At 42.8% G+C, this 14,587-nt stretch overlaps 1 protein-coding gene across 1 annotated transcript; it reads left to right on the forward strand.

Moving 5' to 3' along the window:
- Positions 1-3,617: 3,617 nt before the first annotated feature.
- KCNK13 (potassium two pore domain channel subfamily K member 13) lies at positions 3,618-5,587 on the forward strand. Its single transcript, XM_089908114.1, has one exon. The coding sequence runs from the start codon at positions 3,812-3,814 to the stop codon at positions 4,694-4,696; it is 885 nt and encodes a 294-aa protein (XP_089764240.1). The 5' UTR covers positions 3,618-3,811; the 3' UTR covers positions 4,697-5,587.
- Positions 5,588-14,587: the final 9,000 nt, after the last annotated feature.

Below are 14,587 nucleotides of genomic sequence, written 5' to 3' on the forward strand. Positions count from 1 at the left end.
GATATGGGGACATATGTATATGTATAACTGATTCACTTTGTTATACAGCAGAAACTAACACACCATTGTAAAGCAATTATACCCCAATAAAGATGTTAAAAAAAAAAAGTCACAGGTTATCCTTTCTTTCATAAAATTGAATGTTTTAAAACCAACCAAACAAGATAGAATATAGAGATTTTAAATCCCTGGAACGTGTTGCAAAATCACTAGGAGTCTCAGTCATTGGGAAAAAATCAGCTTGTCAAGCTTGTCAGCTGTGGCTTCAGCAACACGACTGCATGGATCCCAGTCATTCATCCCAAGTGAGGCTGCATTTGGGACCCTGAAGCCAGGATAGCACCACTGTGACTTTACTTTGGCCCTTGACTCACTCTGCCTTGTTTTGTAGACAGCAGTTTATCTGTCGCAGCCTGGATGATGGGCTCCTGGAGGCCGAGGACCTTGTCCAGGCCATCATCGTGTGGCCCAGACACCTAGTGCTGCCCCTGACCTTAACAGATGCTCAATAAATAATTGTTCTTACCTTTGACTGAGAGCTACTCATGACTCCTGCTTCTCTGCTCTCCAAGAGGAAAATCATCAAGTTCCTTCTGGGATCAGAGGAAGATTTTGTAAAAGAAAACATTTGCCCACTTGAGTCTTGCGTTACACAAGAAAGCTCTCTGATTGTTGGCAAATGCCTCCCCTCACTCCTCCACATATACACCTGTTGTTACCTCTGGGCCTTCCCTTTTTTTTAATATATTTTTTAATTTAAGAAATACAGCTCAAAAAATGAGTTGCCCTGTTGAATTGTTTTTTGTTGTTTTTATTGGGATATAGTTGTTTTTATTGGGATATAGTTGCTTTACAATGTTGTGTTAGTTTCCACTGCACAACAAAGTGAATCAGCTGTATGTATACATATATCCCCTCCCTCTTGGACCTCCCTCCCACCCCACCCCCCATCCCACCCAACTAGGTCACTGCAGAGCACCCAGCTGAGCTCCCTGTGCTATATAGCAGGTTCCCACTAGCTATCTGTTTCACTCATGGTAGTGTATATATGTCAATCTCAGTCCCCAAATTCATCCCATCCCCTCTTCCCCACCGTGTCCACATGTTCATTCTCTGTGTGTCTCTATTCCTGTCCTGCAAATAGGTTCATATGTACCATTTTTCTAGATTCCACATATATGCGTTAATATACAGTATTTGTTTTTCTCTTTCTGACTTACTTCACTCTGTATGACAGACTCCAGGTCCATCCACGTCTCTACAAATGACCCAATTTCGTTCCTTTTTATGGCTGAGTAATATTCCATTGTATATATGTACCACATCTTCTTTATCCATTCATCTGTCAATGGGCATTTAGGTTGCTTCCATGTCCTGGCTATTGTAAATAGTGCTGCAATGAACATTGGGGTGCATGTGTCTTTTTGAATTATGGTTTTCTCAGGGTATATTGGGCCTTCCCTATTTTCAATAACTTTATCCTTTTTTTGGAATGTTGTTGGGTCAATAAATGGCTGCAGATAAACGTTTCTCCTTTTTCCCGTGTGTTGCCTCAGTTCTGTTTCAATGAAGACAGCCACAATACTCTGCTAGCCTTACAGCTTTGGGGCAAGGGCTCCAGCTTTCATTTTTATGTCTTCTTAGTGCAGAAGCATTCACAAGCTTTACTGGTTTCAGGAATTCACTGAGCCAGAGGAGGTTCCCCCCGCAGCCCTAAGTGATCAGGAACTAATCACTCCACACCTTGGTCACTCCTCCATGTTCTTCAGACTGGGTAGAAGAAGACACTGCTCTCAGCTCAGTCCTTAAACTCAGTAAGTTTTTTCTTAATTCTCCACTACTTCAACCGCCTCATTGCAACTCAAGCTTGGGGATAAGAATTAAAGTTACTAACAAGAGAAAAGACAGCAAAGAGAGAATTTCCTTACATCATAATGAAGATATCTAACAAATGAAACCTACACTGTCAAGAGTCACTAAAGGCCTTTAATTTTCAGAACAAGAGTTCCCAGAGAAGAGATGATGGTCTGACTTTCTCTCTACCATTAAAGGGCCAGGACTGTAACTCCCAGTGGAATTATTCCCTGCCCCTCGCTCCTTCCTTACCTGATCACCCATTCCACTCCATGCCAACCAGTTAAAAAGCAATCTTCCTGCAGGCTCTTGGCTATATAGTGTTAATTTCCTACCCTAGATAGACCCTTGTATGCTGAGAAAGGAAAATTGAATTTACTTGGAAAACTAAATGGTTTAGTTGGAAAACTAAACTAAACACCTAGGTGTTTGGGAAAGGTGGCCCATTGGCTCCACATGAGGAAGCAGGAAGTCATAATCCCAGAAGTTCACAAATCACGAGGTCTGATCTGACCACGTCCCAGGATGCACTGGGAGGCAGCCACGGGCTGAGCTGTGGCAGCAAAGAAAAGTGTTGGCTTGATGATAGCAGGGTGTTATCAGGAAAGAGGATAATGGGTGAATCCTAGAGATCCCAATGATGCGGCCTCAGTTAGGAAACTGAGCTTGATAATAAAGAAAAAATACAAAGAAGGAGGTTTGACTTGAATCTGAACCCAGGGTGGCATGATGAGTACTTATTTTTCAGATGGTGTTTATTTTCAGAAGGACTTTGATGCCCATCCCCTCAAACAAATCAGATTCCTCATGCTTACTGAATCATTTGCTTGGAAGAATTTCGTGTCCCTCACAGTGGGCTGAAGATTAGTGCCCCTGAGTGAGAAACACTGAGTGTATTTTTCTTCCGTTTCTCGTTTTTCTTAGTGATGTCCACTGTCCTACAGTTGGTATCCTTACTATCATATCTGTGTGTAGGGGTAGAAAGGTCAAGAAAGTCAAAACTGTGAACAGTAAGAGACAAAGGCAAGAGAGACTTTTTATATGTTATCAAACTATAACAACTAACACGTCAGCTACCACTCCCAAAGCATGAGAGTTTCGTTTAAAGGTGGGAAAATCTTGAGCAAATTGTTCATTTCCGTATATGCTGGCATGTGCTGTTTCTCTGCCTGAAACATCACCACCACCACGCACACACACACACATATACACACGCACACACACACACACACACATATACACACGCACACATGCACCCTCCTTGCCTTGCCTAACTCCTCTTTAGCTTTAGGTTCTCCCTGTTTAGTCTTCCTAGACTCCAAGTCTGAGATGGATTTCCCTCTTAATAGCTCCCATAAGACCCTGAACATTCTCCAGCACCACGCTTATCACAACACTGATCACAAAACATAGTAATCACTTCACTACATTAGAGCTCCATGAAGGCAGAGACCAGATCTATCTTTCTCCACAGTTCTATCCCCCATTCCTGGAATGGCAGCCAATAAGTGTTTATAGAATAAGTGAATTCTGTAAGACTTTTCTTTGTATGAGCCTTTGTTTATCTCTCTGAACAACGTCTGTTAAGTATGGTCGTTCAGGTCATCTACTGTATGAGGACATCTATAGCAGAATCGGGAGGGGAGGCTGAAATCCAGCCCACATTCTCATCACCAAGCCACTGTCACTGGTGGTATCCACTCAGAGGAAGAGGTACATTTTTCTGATTTGCACTGTGGCACCATATGGGCTTTGAGCAGCCCAGCTCTGAACAACACTTAGTGTCTTCAAAAGCAAGTCAGAATTCTCTCTCTCCTTCCTAGAAAGGCTAGGACAGAGTGCTTTTACAAAACTGTTTCTTCAGGTCCTTTGCCAGCCATCAAAGCCAAGACTGCCCCCATTCACGGCAGAGATCTCCCTCACTCTCCTCTGATTTTTGTCTCCTGCAGGGTTTGGGATGACGACTCCAGCAACAGTAGAAGGAAAAATCTTTCTGATCTTTTATGGTCTCCTCGGGTGCTCCAGCACCATCTTGTTCTTCAACCTCTTCCTGGAGCGCCTGATCACCATCATCGCCTGCATCATGAAATTGTGCCACCAGCAGCAGCTCCAGAGGCGGGGGGCCTTGCCCCAGCAGAGTCTGAAGAACCCGGGGAAGGGTGAGGTGGACAGCTCGGCTGGCTGGAAGCCCTCCGTGTACTATGTCATGCTGATCCTGTGCATGGCCTCCCTCCTCATCTCCTGCTGTGCGTCCGCCATGTACACCTCCGTGGAAGGATGGAGCTACTTCGACGCACTCTACTTCTGCTTTGTGGCTTTCAGCACCATTGGCTTTGGGGACCTCGTCAGCAGCCAGAACGCCCGGTATGCTAGTCAGGGCCTCTACCGCTTCGCCAACTTCGTCTTCATCCTCATGGGCGTCTGCTGCATCTATTCCTTGTTCAATGTCATCTCCATCCTCATTAAACAGTCCGTGAACTGGATCCTAAGGAAGATGGATGGCGGGTGCTGCCAACAATGCCAGAGAAGACTCTTGCAGTCCCGGAGGAACGTGGTGATGCCAGGCACTGTCCAGAACCGGTGCAACATCTCCATAGAAACGGATGGAGTCATAGAGAGTGACACGGATGGGCGGCGTCTCTCCGGTGAGATGATCTCCATGAAGGACTTCTTGGCGGCCAACAAGGTCTCACTAGCCATCCTCCAGAAGCAGCTGTCCGAAATGGCCAATGGCTGCCCCCACCAGACCAGCACTCTGTCGCTGGACGATGACTTCTCAGGGGGGATAGGAGCCTTTGCAATAATGAACAACAGGCTGGCAGAGACCGCTGGGGACACGTAGGGGCAAGGAGAGAATGGACAGCGAGGGTACTGCCACCCAACTCAGCTCTGTGCCCTGGCTGGGTTCATTCTGTTCCTTCTAGTCTGGAGCCCAGCTTGAGAAATCTCATCTTCTTGTCTCCAGCCACTTCCCAGGGCTGCGGGAACCTGCAACCTCGATGCCTTTCTCCTTATCTTTATTCTTTAAGTCTGAATTCAGTCTTTTAAAAATGAACCACAAAAGCAGTCTAAGACATCGTATTGTCTTCTTTACCCACCTTGCTCCAGGGCTTTAACTGCCTAAGAGAGGGAGGGCTTCCTTAAGCCTTGATCTCCTGCTGCTCTATTCTTCATTTGGAAATAAAAATCCTGAAGATCCTGACTTTCCCCGGGAACTCTGAACAGCTGAATTCACTGCCTCTCTTAGTCCCGTCAACAAAGGGAGGGTGGGAACTGTTTGAGAATGTGACTGGGCTTTCTTTTTGCTGGGCTTCCTTCTGGGCAGATTCATCCATGGGGCCATGGCTAGGGAAAGCATCTGTTCCTCTTTATACCTGCTTCTCAATTTTTGTTTTTCTTTTCTTTTGTTTTTAAGCTCTTAACGCTTGACTAAGGTGTCTGTGGGACTTCAGTGTGGTAAGAAAAGAAAATTCAGCTTCAGGCCTTTAAACTGAGGCATGGTGGTGGGAAGACTCGCTCTTGTCACTAAAGAATAGAGCTTAACGTGTTAAGCTCTATTCTTAACACGTTAAGCTCTGTTCTTAACACGTTAAGCTCTGTTGAATGGACCCTTTGAATGGTCCCAGAGCCCACTTCATTTTTACCAGGGTTTGGGGCCCATTGCAAAGATAATGGCTGACTATTTATTAAAATCGAAAGTTTAATAAATCCTCATTTTATTAACGAAGATTACACGAGTGTTCATTAAGGGCATTGCGGGGAGGGTGCCTAATTAAACAGGCACTTACTGGGCTCAGAGAAAAAGGAAACAGGAAGTTAACTTCTAGGAATGCGGACATCATCTTGGATTCTTGGCTGGAGAAACATTCTAGACCAGATAATGAAACTTGCCTTCTCTTGTCTAATCCGTTTCAGTTCTGCCTTGTGGTATTGTAACAAGTCGAATTACATAACCTCCCATGTTGTTAAAGCGGTCCATGCTAGGAACAAGAGCTGTTGATCTTCTACGTCTACGCAGGAGAGAAGATTTGGGGGGATGAGAGCAGAGTTCATAAGAGATAGCTGCACTTTTTATAAGAATGGTGTCCAAAAGGCACTTTCAGAAATGAGGAAGAAAGATGGGCACCATAAAGAAGACAAAGCAGAAAAGCTCTGCCCAATGAAACTGAGCTGTTGAGCAGAAAGCATCAGGCTGGGAGGACCCTTAGGAACCATCCCATTCAACCCCCTTGTTTTTGACACAAGGAAACAGAGGCACGCGGGGATTGCTCCTTGTCTGAATGCTCAGGGCTGATGGGACGCAGCTAGGAGAAGCGCCCGGGTCTCTGCTGAAGTCTGGGCTCTCCACCCATTGCTCTACCCAGCCTCGGAACACCCCCAACAGCTCCCTCTCCAGGCTGAGTTGACTTTTCTTCCAGCTGGCAAACCCAGATATTTTCTTTACGGTACCAGGAGTGCCCTAGAACCAAAGTGTGATTAGCAGCAGCGCTGGGCTTTGAACTTAGGGCTGTGAAGCTCCAAAGTCAGAGATCTTCAACCGTTACCTTGTATCACTCTTACAGGGCAGCAGCCTGGAGCTACTGCAAAACCCTTGTTAGGAACTTCTGATCATAAACTGAGCCCCCTGGGGGCTCTGACCTGCACGAGGCACTGTGGGGATGGGGAGAGCATCTGGGTCCCTGCCCGTAGGGGATTTCTTGATCTCCACATTCCTGGTACAGGGACTGGCACGAAGCAAGGCCTTGCTTCTCTAACCTGGGTCCCTAGAGATCTCGCAGGTGTACCAAGAGGCCAAGGAGCATCAGTATAAGCAAGCCTCATCTTCCTGGAGGGTCAGTTTTACTAAATGATTTTTGCAGAGAAATGTTATGTCAAAACACATCTATTTAAGTAGGTCCCGAAATCGGCGTAAACATTTAAGCGAAACATGAAAAACATTTGTGATCTTATGATGAACTTTCTAAGTCTTCTCAGAGTCTCAGAGGATGAGTTTGTTCTCCTCTAGGTTGGGGGTTCCCTGGTGGAAACACTTGAGAACCAGTGTAAAGAGAGAAAAGTGCGATGCATTTAGGATGGATGGATAGATGGATAGGAGTAACATGCCAAAAAAATTACAAAACTAGGAATCTTTGTTTAGATAAACCTCTTTATACTTACCCTTAGGCGTGAGTTGGTCAATAAGAGAATTTCTAGATAGTAATATCAAAGCTGGAGTTCAAAACCTGGAGCCCACAAATCCCCTAATATTGTTATGTATGTGTACATGAACGTGAGCGGAAACACACATGTGCAATTTCCTAGGTAACAAGCTTCATGGTTTTCATCATGTTTCCAAAGGGGTCCTCACATCTTCACTAGAGTAAGAACGTTTACTGCTATTTTCTCTTGTTACCTTTGTCCCCACTCAGCATGTCTCTGGCCCTCCTGACCAGTTCTCTCTATTCTGTTCTCTCTGAACTGTCACTGTGTGACCTTTAGGTTGGCCCAGGTTCTTCTGTTTAGGAACCCAGAGACTCCCCAGAGTGATAAAGGACCTACTGACTCAGCATCATGAGGTAGTCAGGCTTCATCCATGGCTGCGCTCACAGCTGGCCATCTTGAGCTCTCTGTGACGCTATAAATGTGAACTGGCCTTGAATGCAGGGACCTCAAAGCCAAGACCCAAGTGACCATCAAGTTTCTCAAGGGACCATCACCCCACACACTTGCACAAGTTTTGTTCTATCTCCATCCTACCTGCAATAGTATCTTCTTAATATTTTAATCAACTCAGTTTTAATTAGTTTTGTTTAAAAAGAAACTTTGTCTCACTACCTAAACAGAAGACTCATATCACTTGCCATAAACAGAAAATAGAGTCATTGCAAAAATCAATATAATGAAGGTAAAACTATGTTATTAAATTCTAACAAGATCCCATATCCTAGTAAAGGCTTTAATCCCAAGATCTTTTCTCTCTTGGTTAAAAACTGAGATTGGCAAATGTGGGGGAGTTGTTATAAAAACTCATTAGCACCGAACAGAGACTCTCTTCATGATGTAATGAAAGGACTGGAAGAGAACTGGGAAGGGAGTAACTTTCTGACCGTACGGTTCAGTGTTAATTCATTCCAAGCCTGAGGGCCCCTAAAATCATCTTATGTTCCACCCAAATCATTGGTGCACATCCCACATTGGGGGGGCTACATAAAAGTAACAAAGTACAGCACAGTTTCTGAGGTCATGCCCCCCACGTGGTAAAGAACAGTTCTCGGATTTGAACACCAGGCCCAGTAGTTCTAATGTGAGAGACAGTGGGCAGCTCTCTCAACCTCACTGTGTCCCATTCCCTCTGTACCTGTGATGTGGAAACAGTAGCAACACCAGATCAAATGAGGAGATGCTCAGGGCAGGGCTTTGTGGCCTCTGAGGAGCTGCAAATGCAGTGGGTGCTGGTGGTCCATGTGCTGTGGGGGTGGGGGGACATTACATCCAACAGGGAAGGATTTTGTTCTCTTCTTGCACCTTCCACCCAGCACTTGCCACACTGCACTTCATTAACTGTTCTCATTTATTAAATGGCGTCACTCTTGGTGATGGTTTTATACTAAACCAAAAGACCACAATGTCTTTATTTCTGTTCCAGTGAGTCCTTTTATTTTAGTATTAGCTGAGCCAGTTGAATGATTTGACACAGTAGAATGTTCTGGGAAAGCTGTAATATCTTGGATTTTGCTAGAATTTTATAGCTTTTAAGGCTTATCCATTCACAGTTTATAGCTTTTAAGGCTTATCCATTCACAGTTGTAATATTTTGACTTTCATAACCACATTGCGAAGTAGGTAGGGTACTTATCTTCAAACTGCCTTTAATCTTTTCTGAAATAAGAGAGAGAAATAATCACACTTCACATAAAAATTAACTGGGGTTCAGATTGAAGTAGGTTAGAGAATAAGTAAGTTAAAATTATACAGGGCTTCCCTGGTGGCGCAGTGGTTGAGAGTCCGCCTGACGATGCAGGGGACATGGGTTCGTGCCCCAGTCCGGGAAATTCCCACATGCCGCGGAGTGGCTAGACCTGTGAGCCATGGCCACTGGGCCTGCACGTCCGGAGCCTGTGCTCCGCGATGGGAGAGGCCACAACAGTGAGAGGCCCGCATACCACAAAAAAAAAAAAAAATTATACAGACTGGGTTTGAAGTTTGGGTTTGTCACTTTCTGGTTATATGAATATGGGAAAATTACTTAATGTTTTAAAACCTAGTTTCCTCATTGTTAATGTGGGAACGGTTGTATCCGCATTGCGGCATCACTGAACCAGGTAAATGAAGTGATCTGGGTCTAGGCTCTCATCATCAAGACTATGGTCCCTAAGCCCTTGGAAGTGAAGGATGATAAGTCACAGCATTTCAGAAGCCAAAGGAAAAACAAGACCAGCTTCTAGAAGAGCCCATTTTATTCCAAAATTTGGAAAGAAAGGAAGTTTCCTCCTTCCTATATGACATAATGTAATACATTCTTTTATGACCAAGTGGGATTTATCCCGAGGATGCAAGGACAGTTTAACATTCACAAATCAATAAATGTGATACACAACCAATAGGCTGAAGATAAAAATCATAGAGTCATCTCAATAGATGTAGAAAGAGAATTTGACAAAATACAGCATCCTTTCATGATAAAAAAAAAACTCTCAACAAATTGGGTATAGAAGGAATGTACCACAACGTAATAAAGGCAGTAGATGACAAGCCCACAGCTAACATCATGCTCAACAGTTAAAGGCTGAAATCTTTTAAGGTCAGGAACAAGACAAGGATGCCCACTCTCATCATTCCTATTCAACATAGTACTGGAAATCCTAGCCAGAGAAATTAGGCAAGAAAAAAAATAAAAGGCATCTAAATCAGAAAGGAAGAAGTAAAAATTCTCTCTGCAGATATGATCTTACATATGGAAAATCCAAAAGACTCCACAAAAAATGTTGTTAGAATTAATCAGTGAAATCAGTAAAGTTGCAGGATACAAAATTAGCTGTGTTTCTATACACTAACAATGAAATATCTGAAAAATAAAGAAAAGAACCCCATTTATATTAGGATCAAAAACAATAAAATATTTAAGAATAAATTTAACCAAGAAGTTGAAAGATCTGTATGCTGAAAACTATAAGACTTTGATTAAAGAAATTAAAGACAAAAGATATCCCATGTTAATGAGTCAGAAAAATTAATATTGGTAAAATTGCCATACTACCCCAAACCATCTATAAATTCAATGCAATCTCTATCAAAATTCCAATGGCATTTTTCACAGAAATAGAAAAACAACGCTACAATTTGTATGAAACCACAAAAGACCCCAAATAGCCAAAGCAATCCTTAGAAGAACAAAGCTGGAGGCATCACGCTTTCTGACTTCAAACTATATTACAAGGCTATAGTAATCAAAACAGTGTGGTACTGGCATAAAACCAAACACATGGACCAATGGAACAGAATCAAAAGCCCAGAAATAAACCCAAGCATATGCAGTCAACTAATATTTGATTAGGGAGCCAAGAATACTCAATAGAGAAAAGACAGCCTCTTCAATAAATGGTTCTGGGAAAATTGGACATTCACAAGCAAAAGAATAAAACTAGACCCTTATCTTACACCACTCACAAAAATTAACTCAAAATGGATTAAATACAAATACTGAAACCATAAAACTCCTAGAAGAAAACATAGGGGGAAAGCTCCTTGACATTGGTCTTGGCAATGATTTTTTTAGATATGACACCAAAAGGACAAGCAATAAATGCGCAAATACACAAGAGGGACTACATCAAACTTAAAAGCTCTGCATAGCAAAAGAAATAATCAACAAAATGAAAAGGCAACCTACAGAATGGGAGAAATTATTTGCAAACCATCTATCTGATAAGAGGATAATATCTAAAATGTATAAGGAATCCATGCAACTCAACAGCAAAAAAATCAAACAATCTGATTTTAAAATGGGCAGAGGACCTGAATAAACATTTTTCCAAAGAAGACAAACAAACGGCCAACAGGTACGTGAAAAAATTCTCAATGTCATACTCTCTGTGCCTCCAGAGGAATGGGGTTATCTATAGCCATGTACCACATGGGGAGCAATAAGGAAATTCCCACCCCTTATTTAAGCAAAAAAATGTACTAGAAGATTCAATCTTCTGGTATGGAAAAAAGGTAGTCTAGTGGTTTGATAGACTATCTTGTCGTCTCCTTTAAAAATTTAGCTACTGCTTCCTGGATATACAGTGGTGTGCTAACCAGGTGAGATGGGAATTCTCATCCCTGGCTCTGCATCAGCATCCTTTAAGGACTTTTGTTAACGTAACAGATCATCAGGCTCCATTCCTCACCTACTGCAAAATATTCTCTGATGCTGGAACCTCAGAAATATATTTTGCACAGTTTTCATTGGAGCTTTTGATGTGCAGTCAGGTTGAGAGCCCCTGTTGAGGAGGAGCTTGTTATCTTGGGTTCCGGAAATTACTGTATATAATTAGTAAGGATGATCTAACAAGAACAATACCTTACCTGGCGTAATCTTTATACTTTTCGAAGAGCTTCCATGTGTTCCATTTGCCACTTGATCCTGATGACAGTCCTGTGAAGAAGGCATAACCATTCCCACATTTCTGATGAGGAAACTGAGCCTCAGAAAAATGTAAGGACTTGATAAAATTTCTGGCCTCTACACCTAGATGTGGAGAGCTGGAAGGAACATCACTCCAGCCAAACAGTGAAAAAGAGCCAGATGAACTTCAAATTCTCCACTTTGTGGGGGAAATCACTGGAGAGCTGAGGTCGTAGGGCAACTGGCCCAAAATAGGAAGAAAAACAGATAATCTGCCGAAGAAGAGGAAACGCAAGTGCTCACTTAGCTGGGGTAGAAGCATTTAGCCAGTGAATGATGATTCTAGCCTCGTGGGATGTGTGAAGCCCCAAGGGCCACAGAAACTGGAGGAGCCCACACCCTCTTGCAGATCTTTTCTCCATGAACCCCACTGAGCACTCACAGAAGAGACCAAAAAGAGCTTCTGGGGAGGGGAGTGGCTGCCACGTGGGGAGAGAAACTCCACCAGGACCCTCTCTCTCCTGTCTCCCCTATGGGACAAATGCCTTAATGTGGAGTGGAGGTGGGGCAACAAAATCTGCTCTCCTTAGGGCAGAGTGAAAACTCACTGCAGTAGGGCAAGGGGACAGAAAAAGTATCTCTGCTTCGGGGAGAGAGGCAGGAATATGTGCTGCACCAAAAGGCACAGGCAGGGGACAAGCAGGAGGACTGGGACGAACATGCCCCTGATGCCCAAGGACATGGCACCTCTCTGAAACAAAGGCTGAATCTGAACAACACAAACACTCCCAACATCCTCCCCATCGAGCTCAGGAGCTTCCGATGACAGGTATCAGTGGCATACTGCTAGGAAGATGAGAGTGTGCAAAGAGATCCCCTCTCAGAAGGGTGCAGGGAGAAGACCTAACATTCAAGATCAAACAAACCTCGCTCTGGCAAATCAAGTTTCATTCTAAACACAAGGCATTGCTACAGGAATGTGAGGCCTGAGGAGCGCTGAGGGTAACCATAGCAACCACCAACCTCAAGTCCAGGCCAACTCCTAACTGGATTAAATCAAACATCCACACTAAGCATTTATCAATAGGAAAGGCATGCTCGTGTCTAGGCGTAAAAACTCTGCCTCAGTCTCTGCTGACATACACAAGATGCCCAGCTTTCAAGAAAAAAATTATGAGGCAGGCAGAAACATCGAAAAAAGAAAACTTCCCCCAGAGACAAAGCAATCGTCAGAACCAGACTCAGATTTGAAACAGATGTTAGAAAATATCTGGCAGGGAATTTAAAATAACTATCATTAGTATGTTAAAGATTCAAGAGGAAAAAGTGGACATCAGGCAACATAGGATGGATAATTTCAGTAGGGAGATGGAAACTATAAGAAGCAAGTAGAAATGCACATAGCAACAGAGATAAACAGTGCCCTCGACAGGCTCGTCAGTCGACTGACACAGCCAAGAAGAGAATCCACGAACTTGAAGACAGGCCAATAGAAATTGCTCAAACTAAACCACAAAGAGATGAAAGAATGAAAAAAAAAAAAAATGACATCCAAGAGCTTTGGGACAATATCAAATGGGCTAGCACATGAATAATTGGAATCCCAGGAGAAAACAATGAGAACAGAGCAGAAGATATATTTGAAGAAATAATAGCTGAGAATTTTCCAAAATTAATGACAGAAGCCAAGATCCAAGAAGCTCATAGTACACCTAGCAAGTTTTAGGTATAAACACACACACACACATACATAATACACAAACGCACACCACATACACCTAGGCATATCATATTCAAATTGCAGAAAACAAAAGACAAAAAATCTTGAAAGCAGTTAGAAAAAAAAGAACATTACATTCACAAGAACAAGATAAAAATTACAACAGATCTCTCATCATAAACCATGGCTGTCATAAGACAATAGTATGACATCTTTAAAATGCTGAAATTTTTTAAAGAACCCCTGTCAATCCAGAATTCTATATCCATCAAAAATCTTTCAAAAGGGGAGGAGAAATACATACTTTCTCAAACTAAAGCTTAGAGAATTCATTGCCAGCAAACCTACCCTTCAAGAAATGTTTTTTGAAGTTCTTTAACATTTTAAAACAATGGGAGAGAAGGAACAACTCTTCCAAACAGAAGAATTCTAATTAGTAAATGGAGAGGAAATTAGGGAAATAGAGAATTACCATTAGAACACCAAAGTAGTAATTGCTGCAGGTGAGACCCACAGATGGATGCTAAAATTAGTGATGTAAAAGTTGAAGAAGAACCAGGATATTTGCGGTCTCAAAGGATCCCCACCAACCACCAAATTATTTAGTCATTACAAAAAGAAAAGTAGTCACTTAACAGTGGACAATTCTGGCAGACACCACATTAATCAATTGAGCGGAGTTAACGTCACCAGTGACACCATGATGTCACAAATATCATGAGCCACCTAAAATGATGCATCGAGATGGGAGCAGCACCTAAAGCATCCTTTGCAATAACTTCAATCTAATCACGAGAAAGCATCAGACCCAAACTGAGGGACATTCTACAAAATAACTGACAAGTATTCTTCAAAAATTTCAAGCCAGTGAAAGACAAGACTAAAGAGGCATGACAACTAAATGCGTGTGGGATCCTGCATTGAATTCTGAAATATAAAACAGACTTTAGTGGACAAACCGGGGTGACATTCAATAAATTCTGTAGTCCGCTTAATAGTATTATACCAAGGTTACAGTCTGAGTTTTGATGATTGTTCTATGGTTATGTAAGATGTTAAATAAGAAGCTGGATAAAAGGCATATAGAAACTCTCTGCACTATTTTTACAACTTGACTGTAAGTCTAAAATTATCTCAAAAAGTTAGAAAGAAAAAAACCCAAGAATTTCTCGAGTTTGCACACAGCCAGTCACAGCTCAGCGTGGGCTGTGACTTGAGCGTAATACACCCATGATTCCAGTTCAGCTCTCACATCCTAGGCAGGTCTTGGCCATTGCTGTAAAGCTGTAGTTCTAAGAGTGCGGTCCTCAGATCGGCAGCCTTAAGAGCAGCACCTGGGAAGTTTGAAGTACAACTATCTGAGGCCCCAAACCTGACTTAAAGAATCAGAGACTCTGAGGGTAGGGCCCAGCCGTCTGTATTTT

This window comes from Delphinapterus leucas, chromosome 2, assembly GCF_059928025.1.
Source record: "Delphinapterus leucas isolate spDelLeu-1000000601 "Yukka" chromosome 2, BTC_Dleu_Yukka2, whole genome shotgun sequence".
In the NCBI taxonomy this organism is placed as follows: domain Eukaryota; kingdom Metazoa; phylum Chordata; class Mammalia; order Artiodactyla; family Monodontidae; genus Delphinapterus; species Delphinapterus leucas.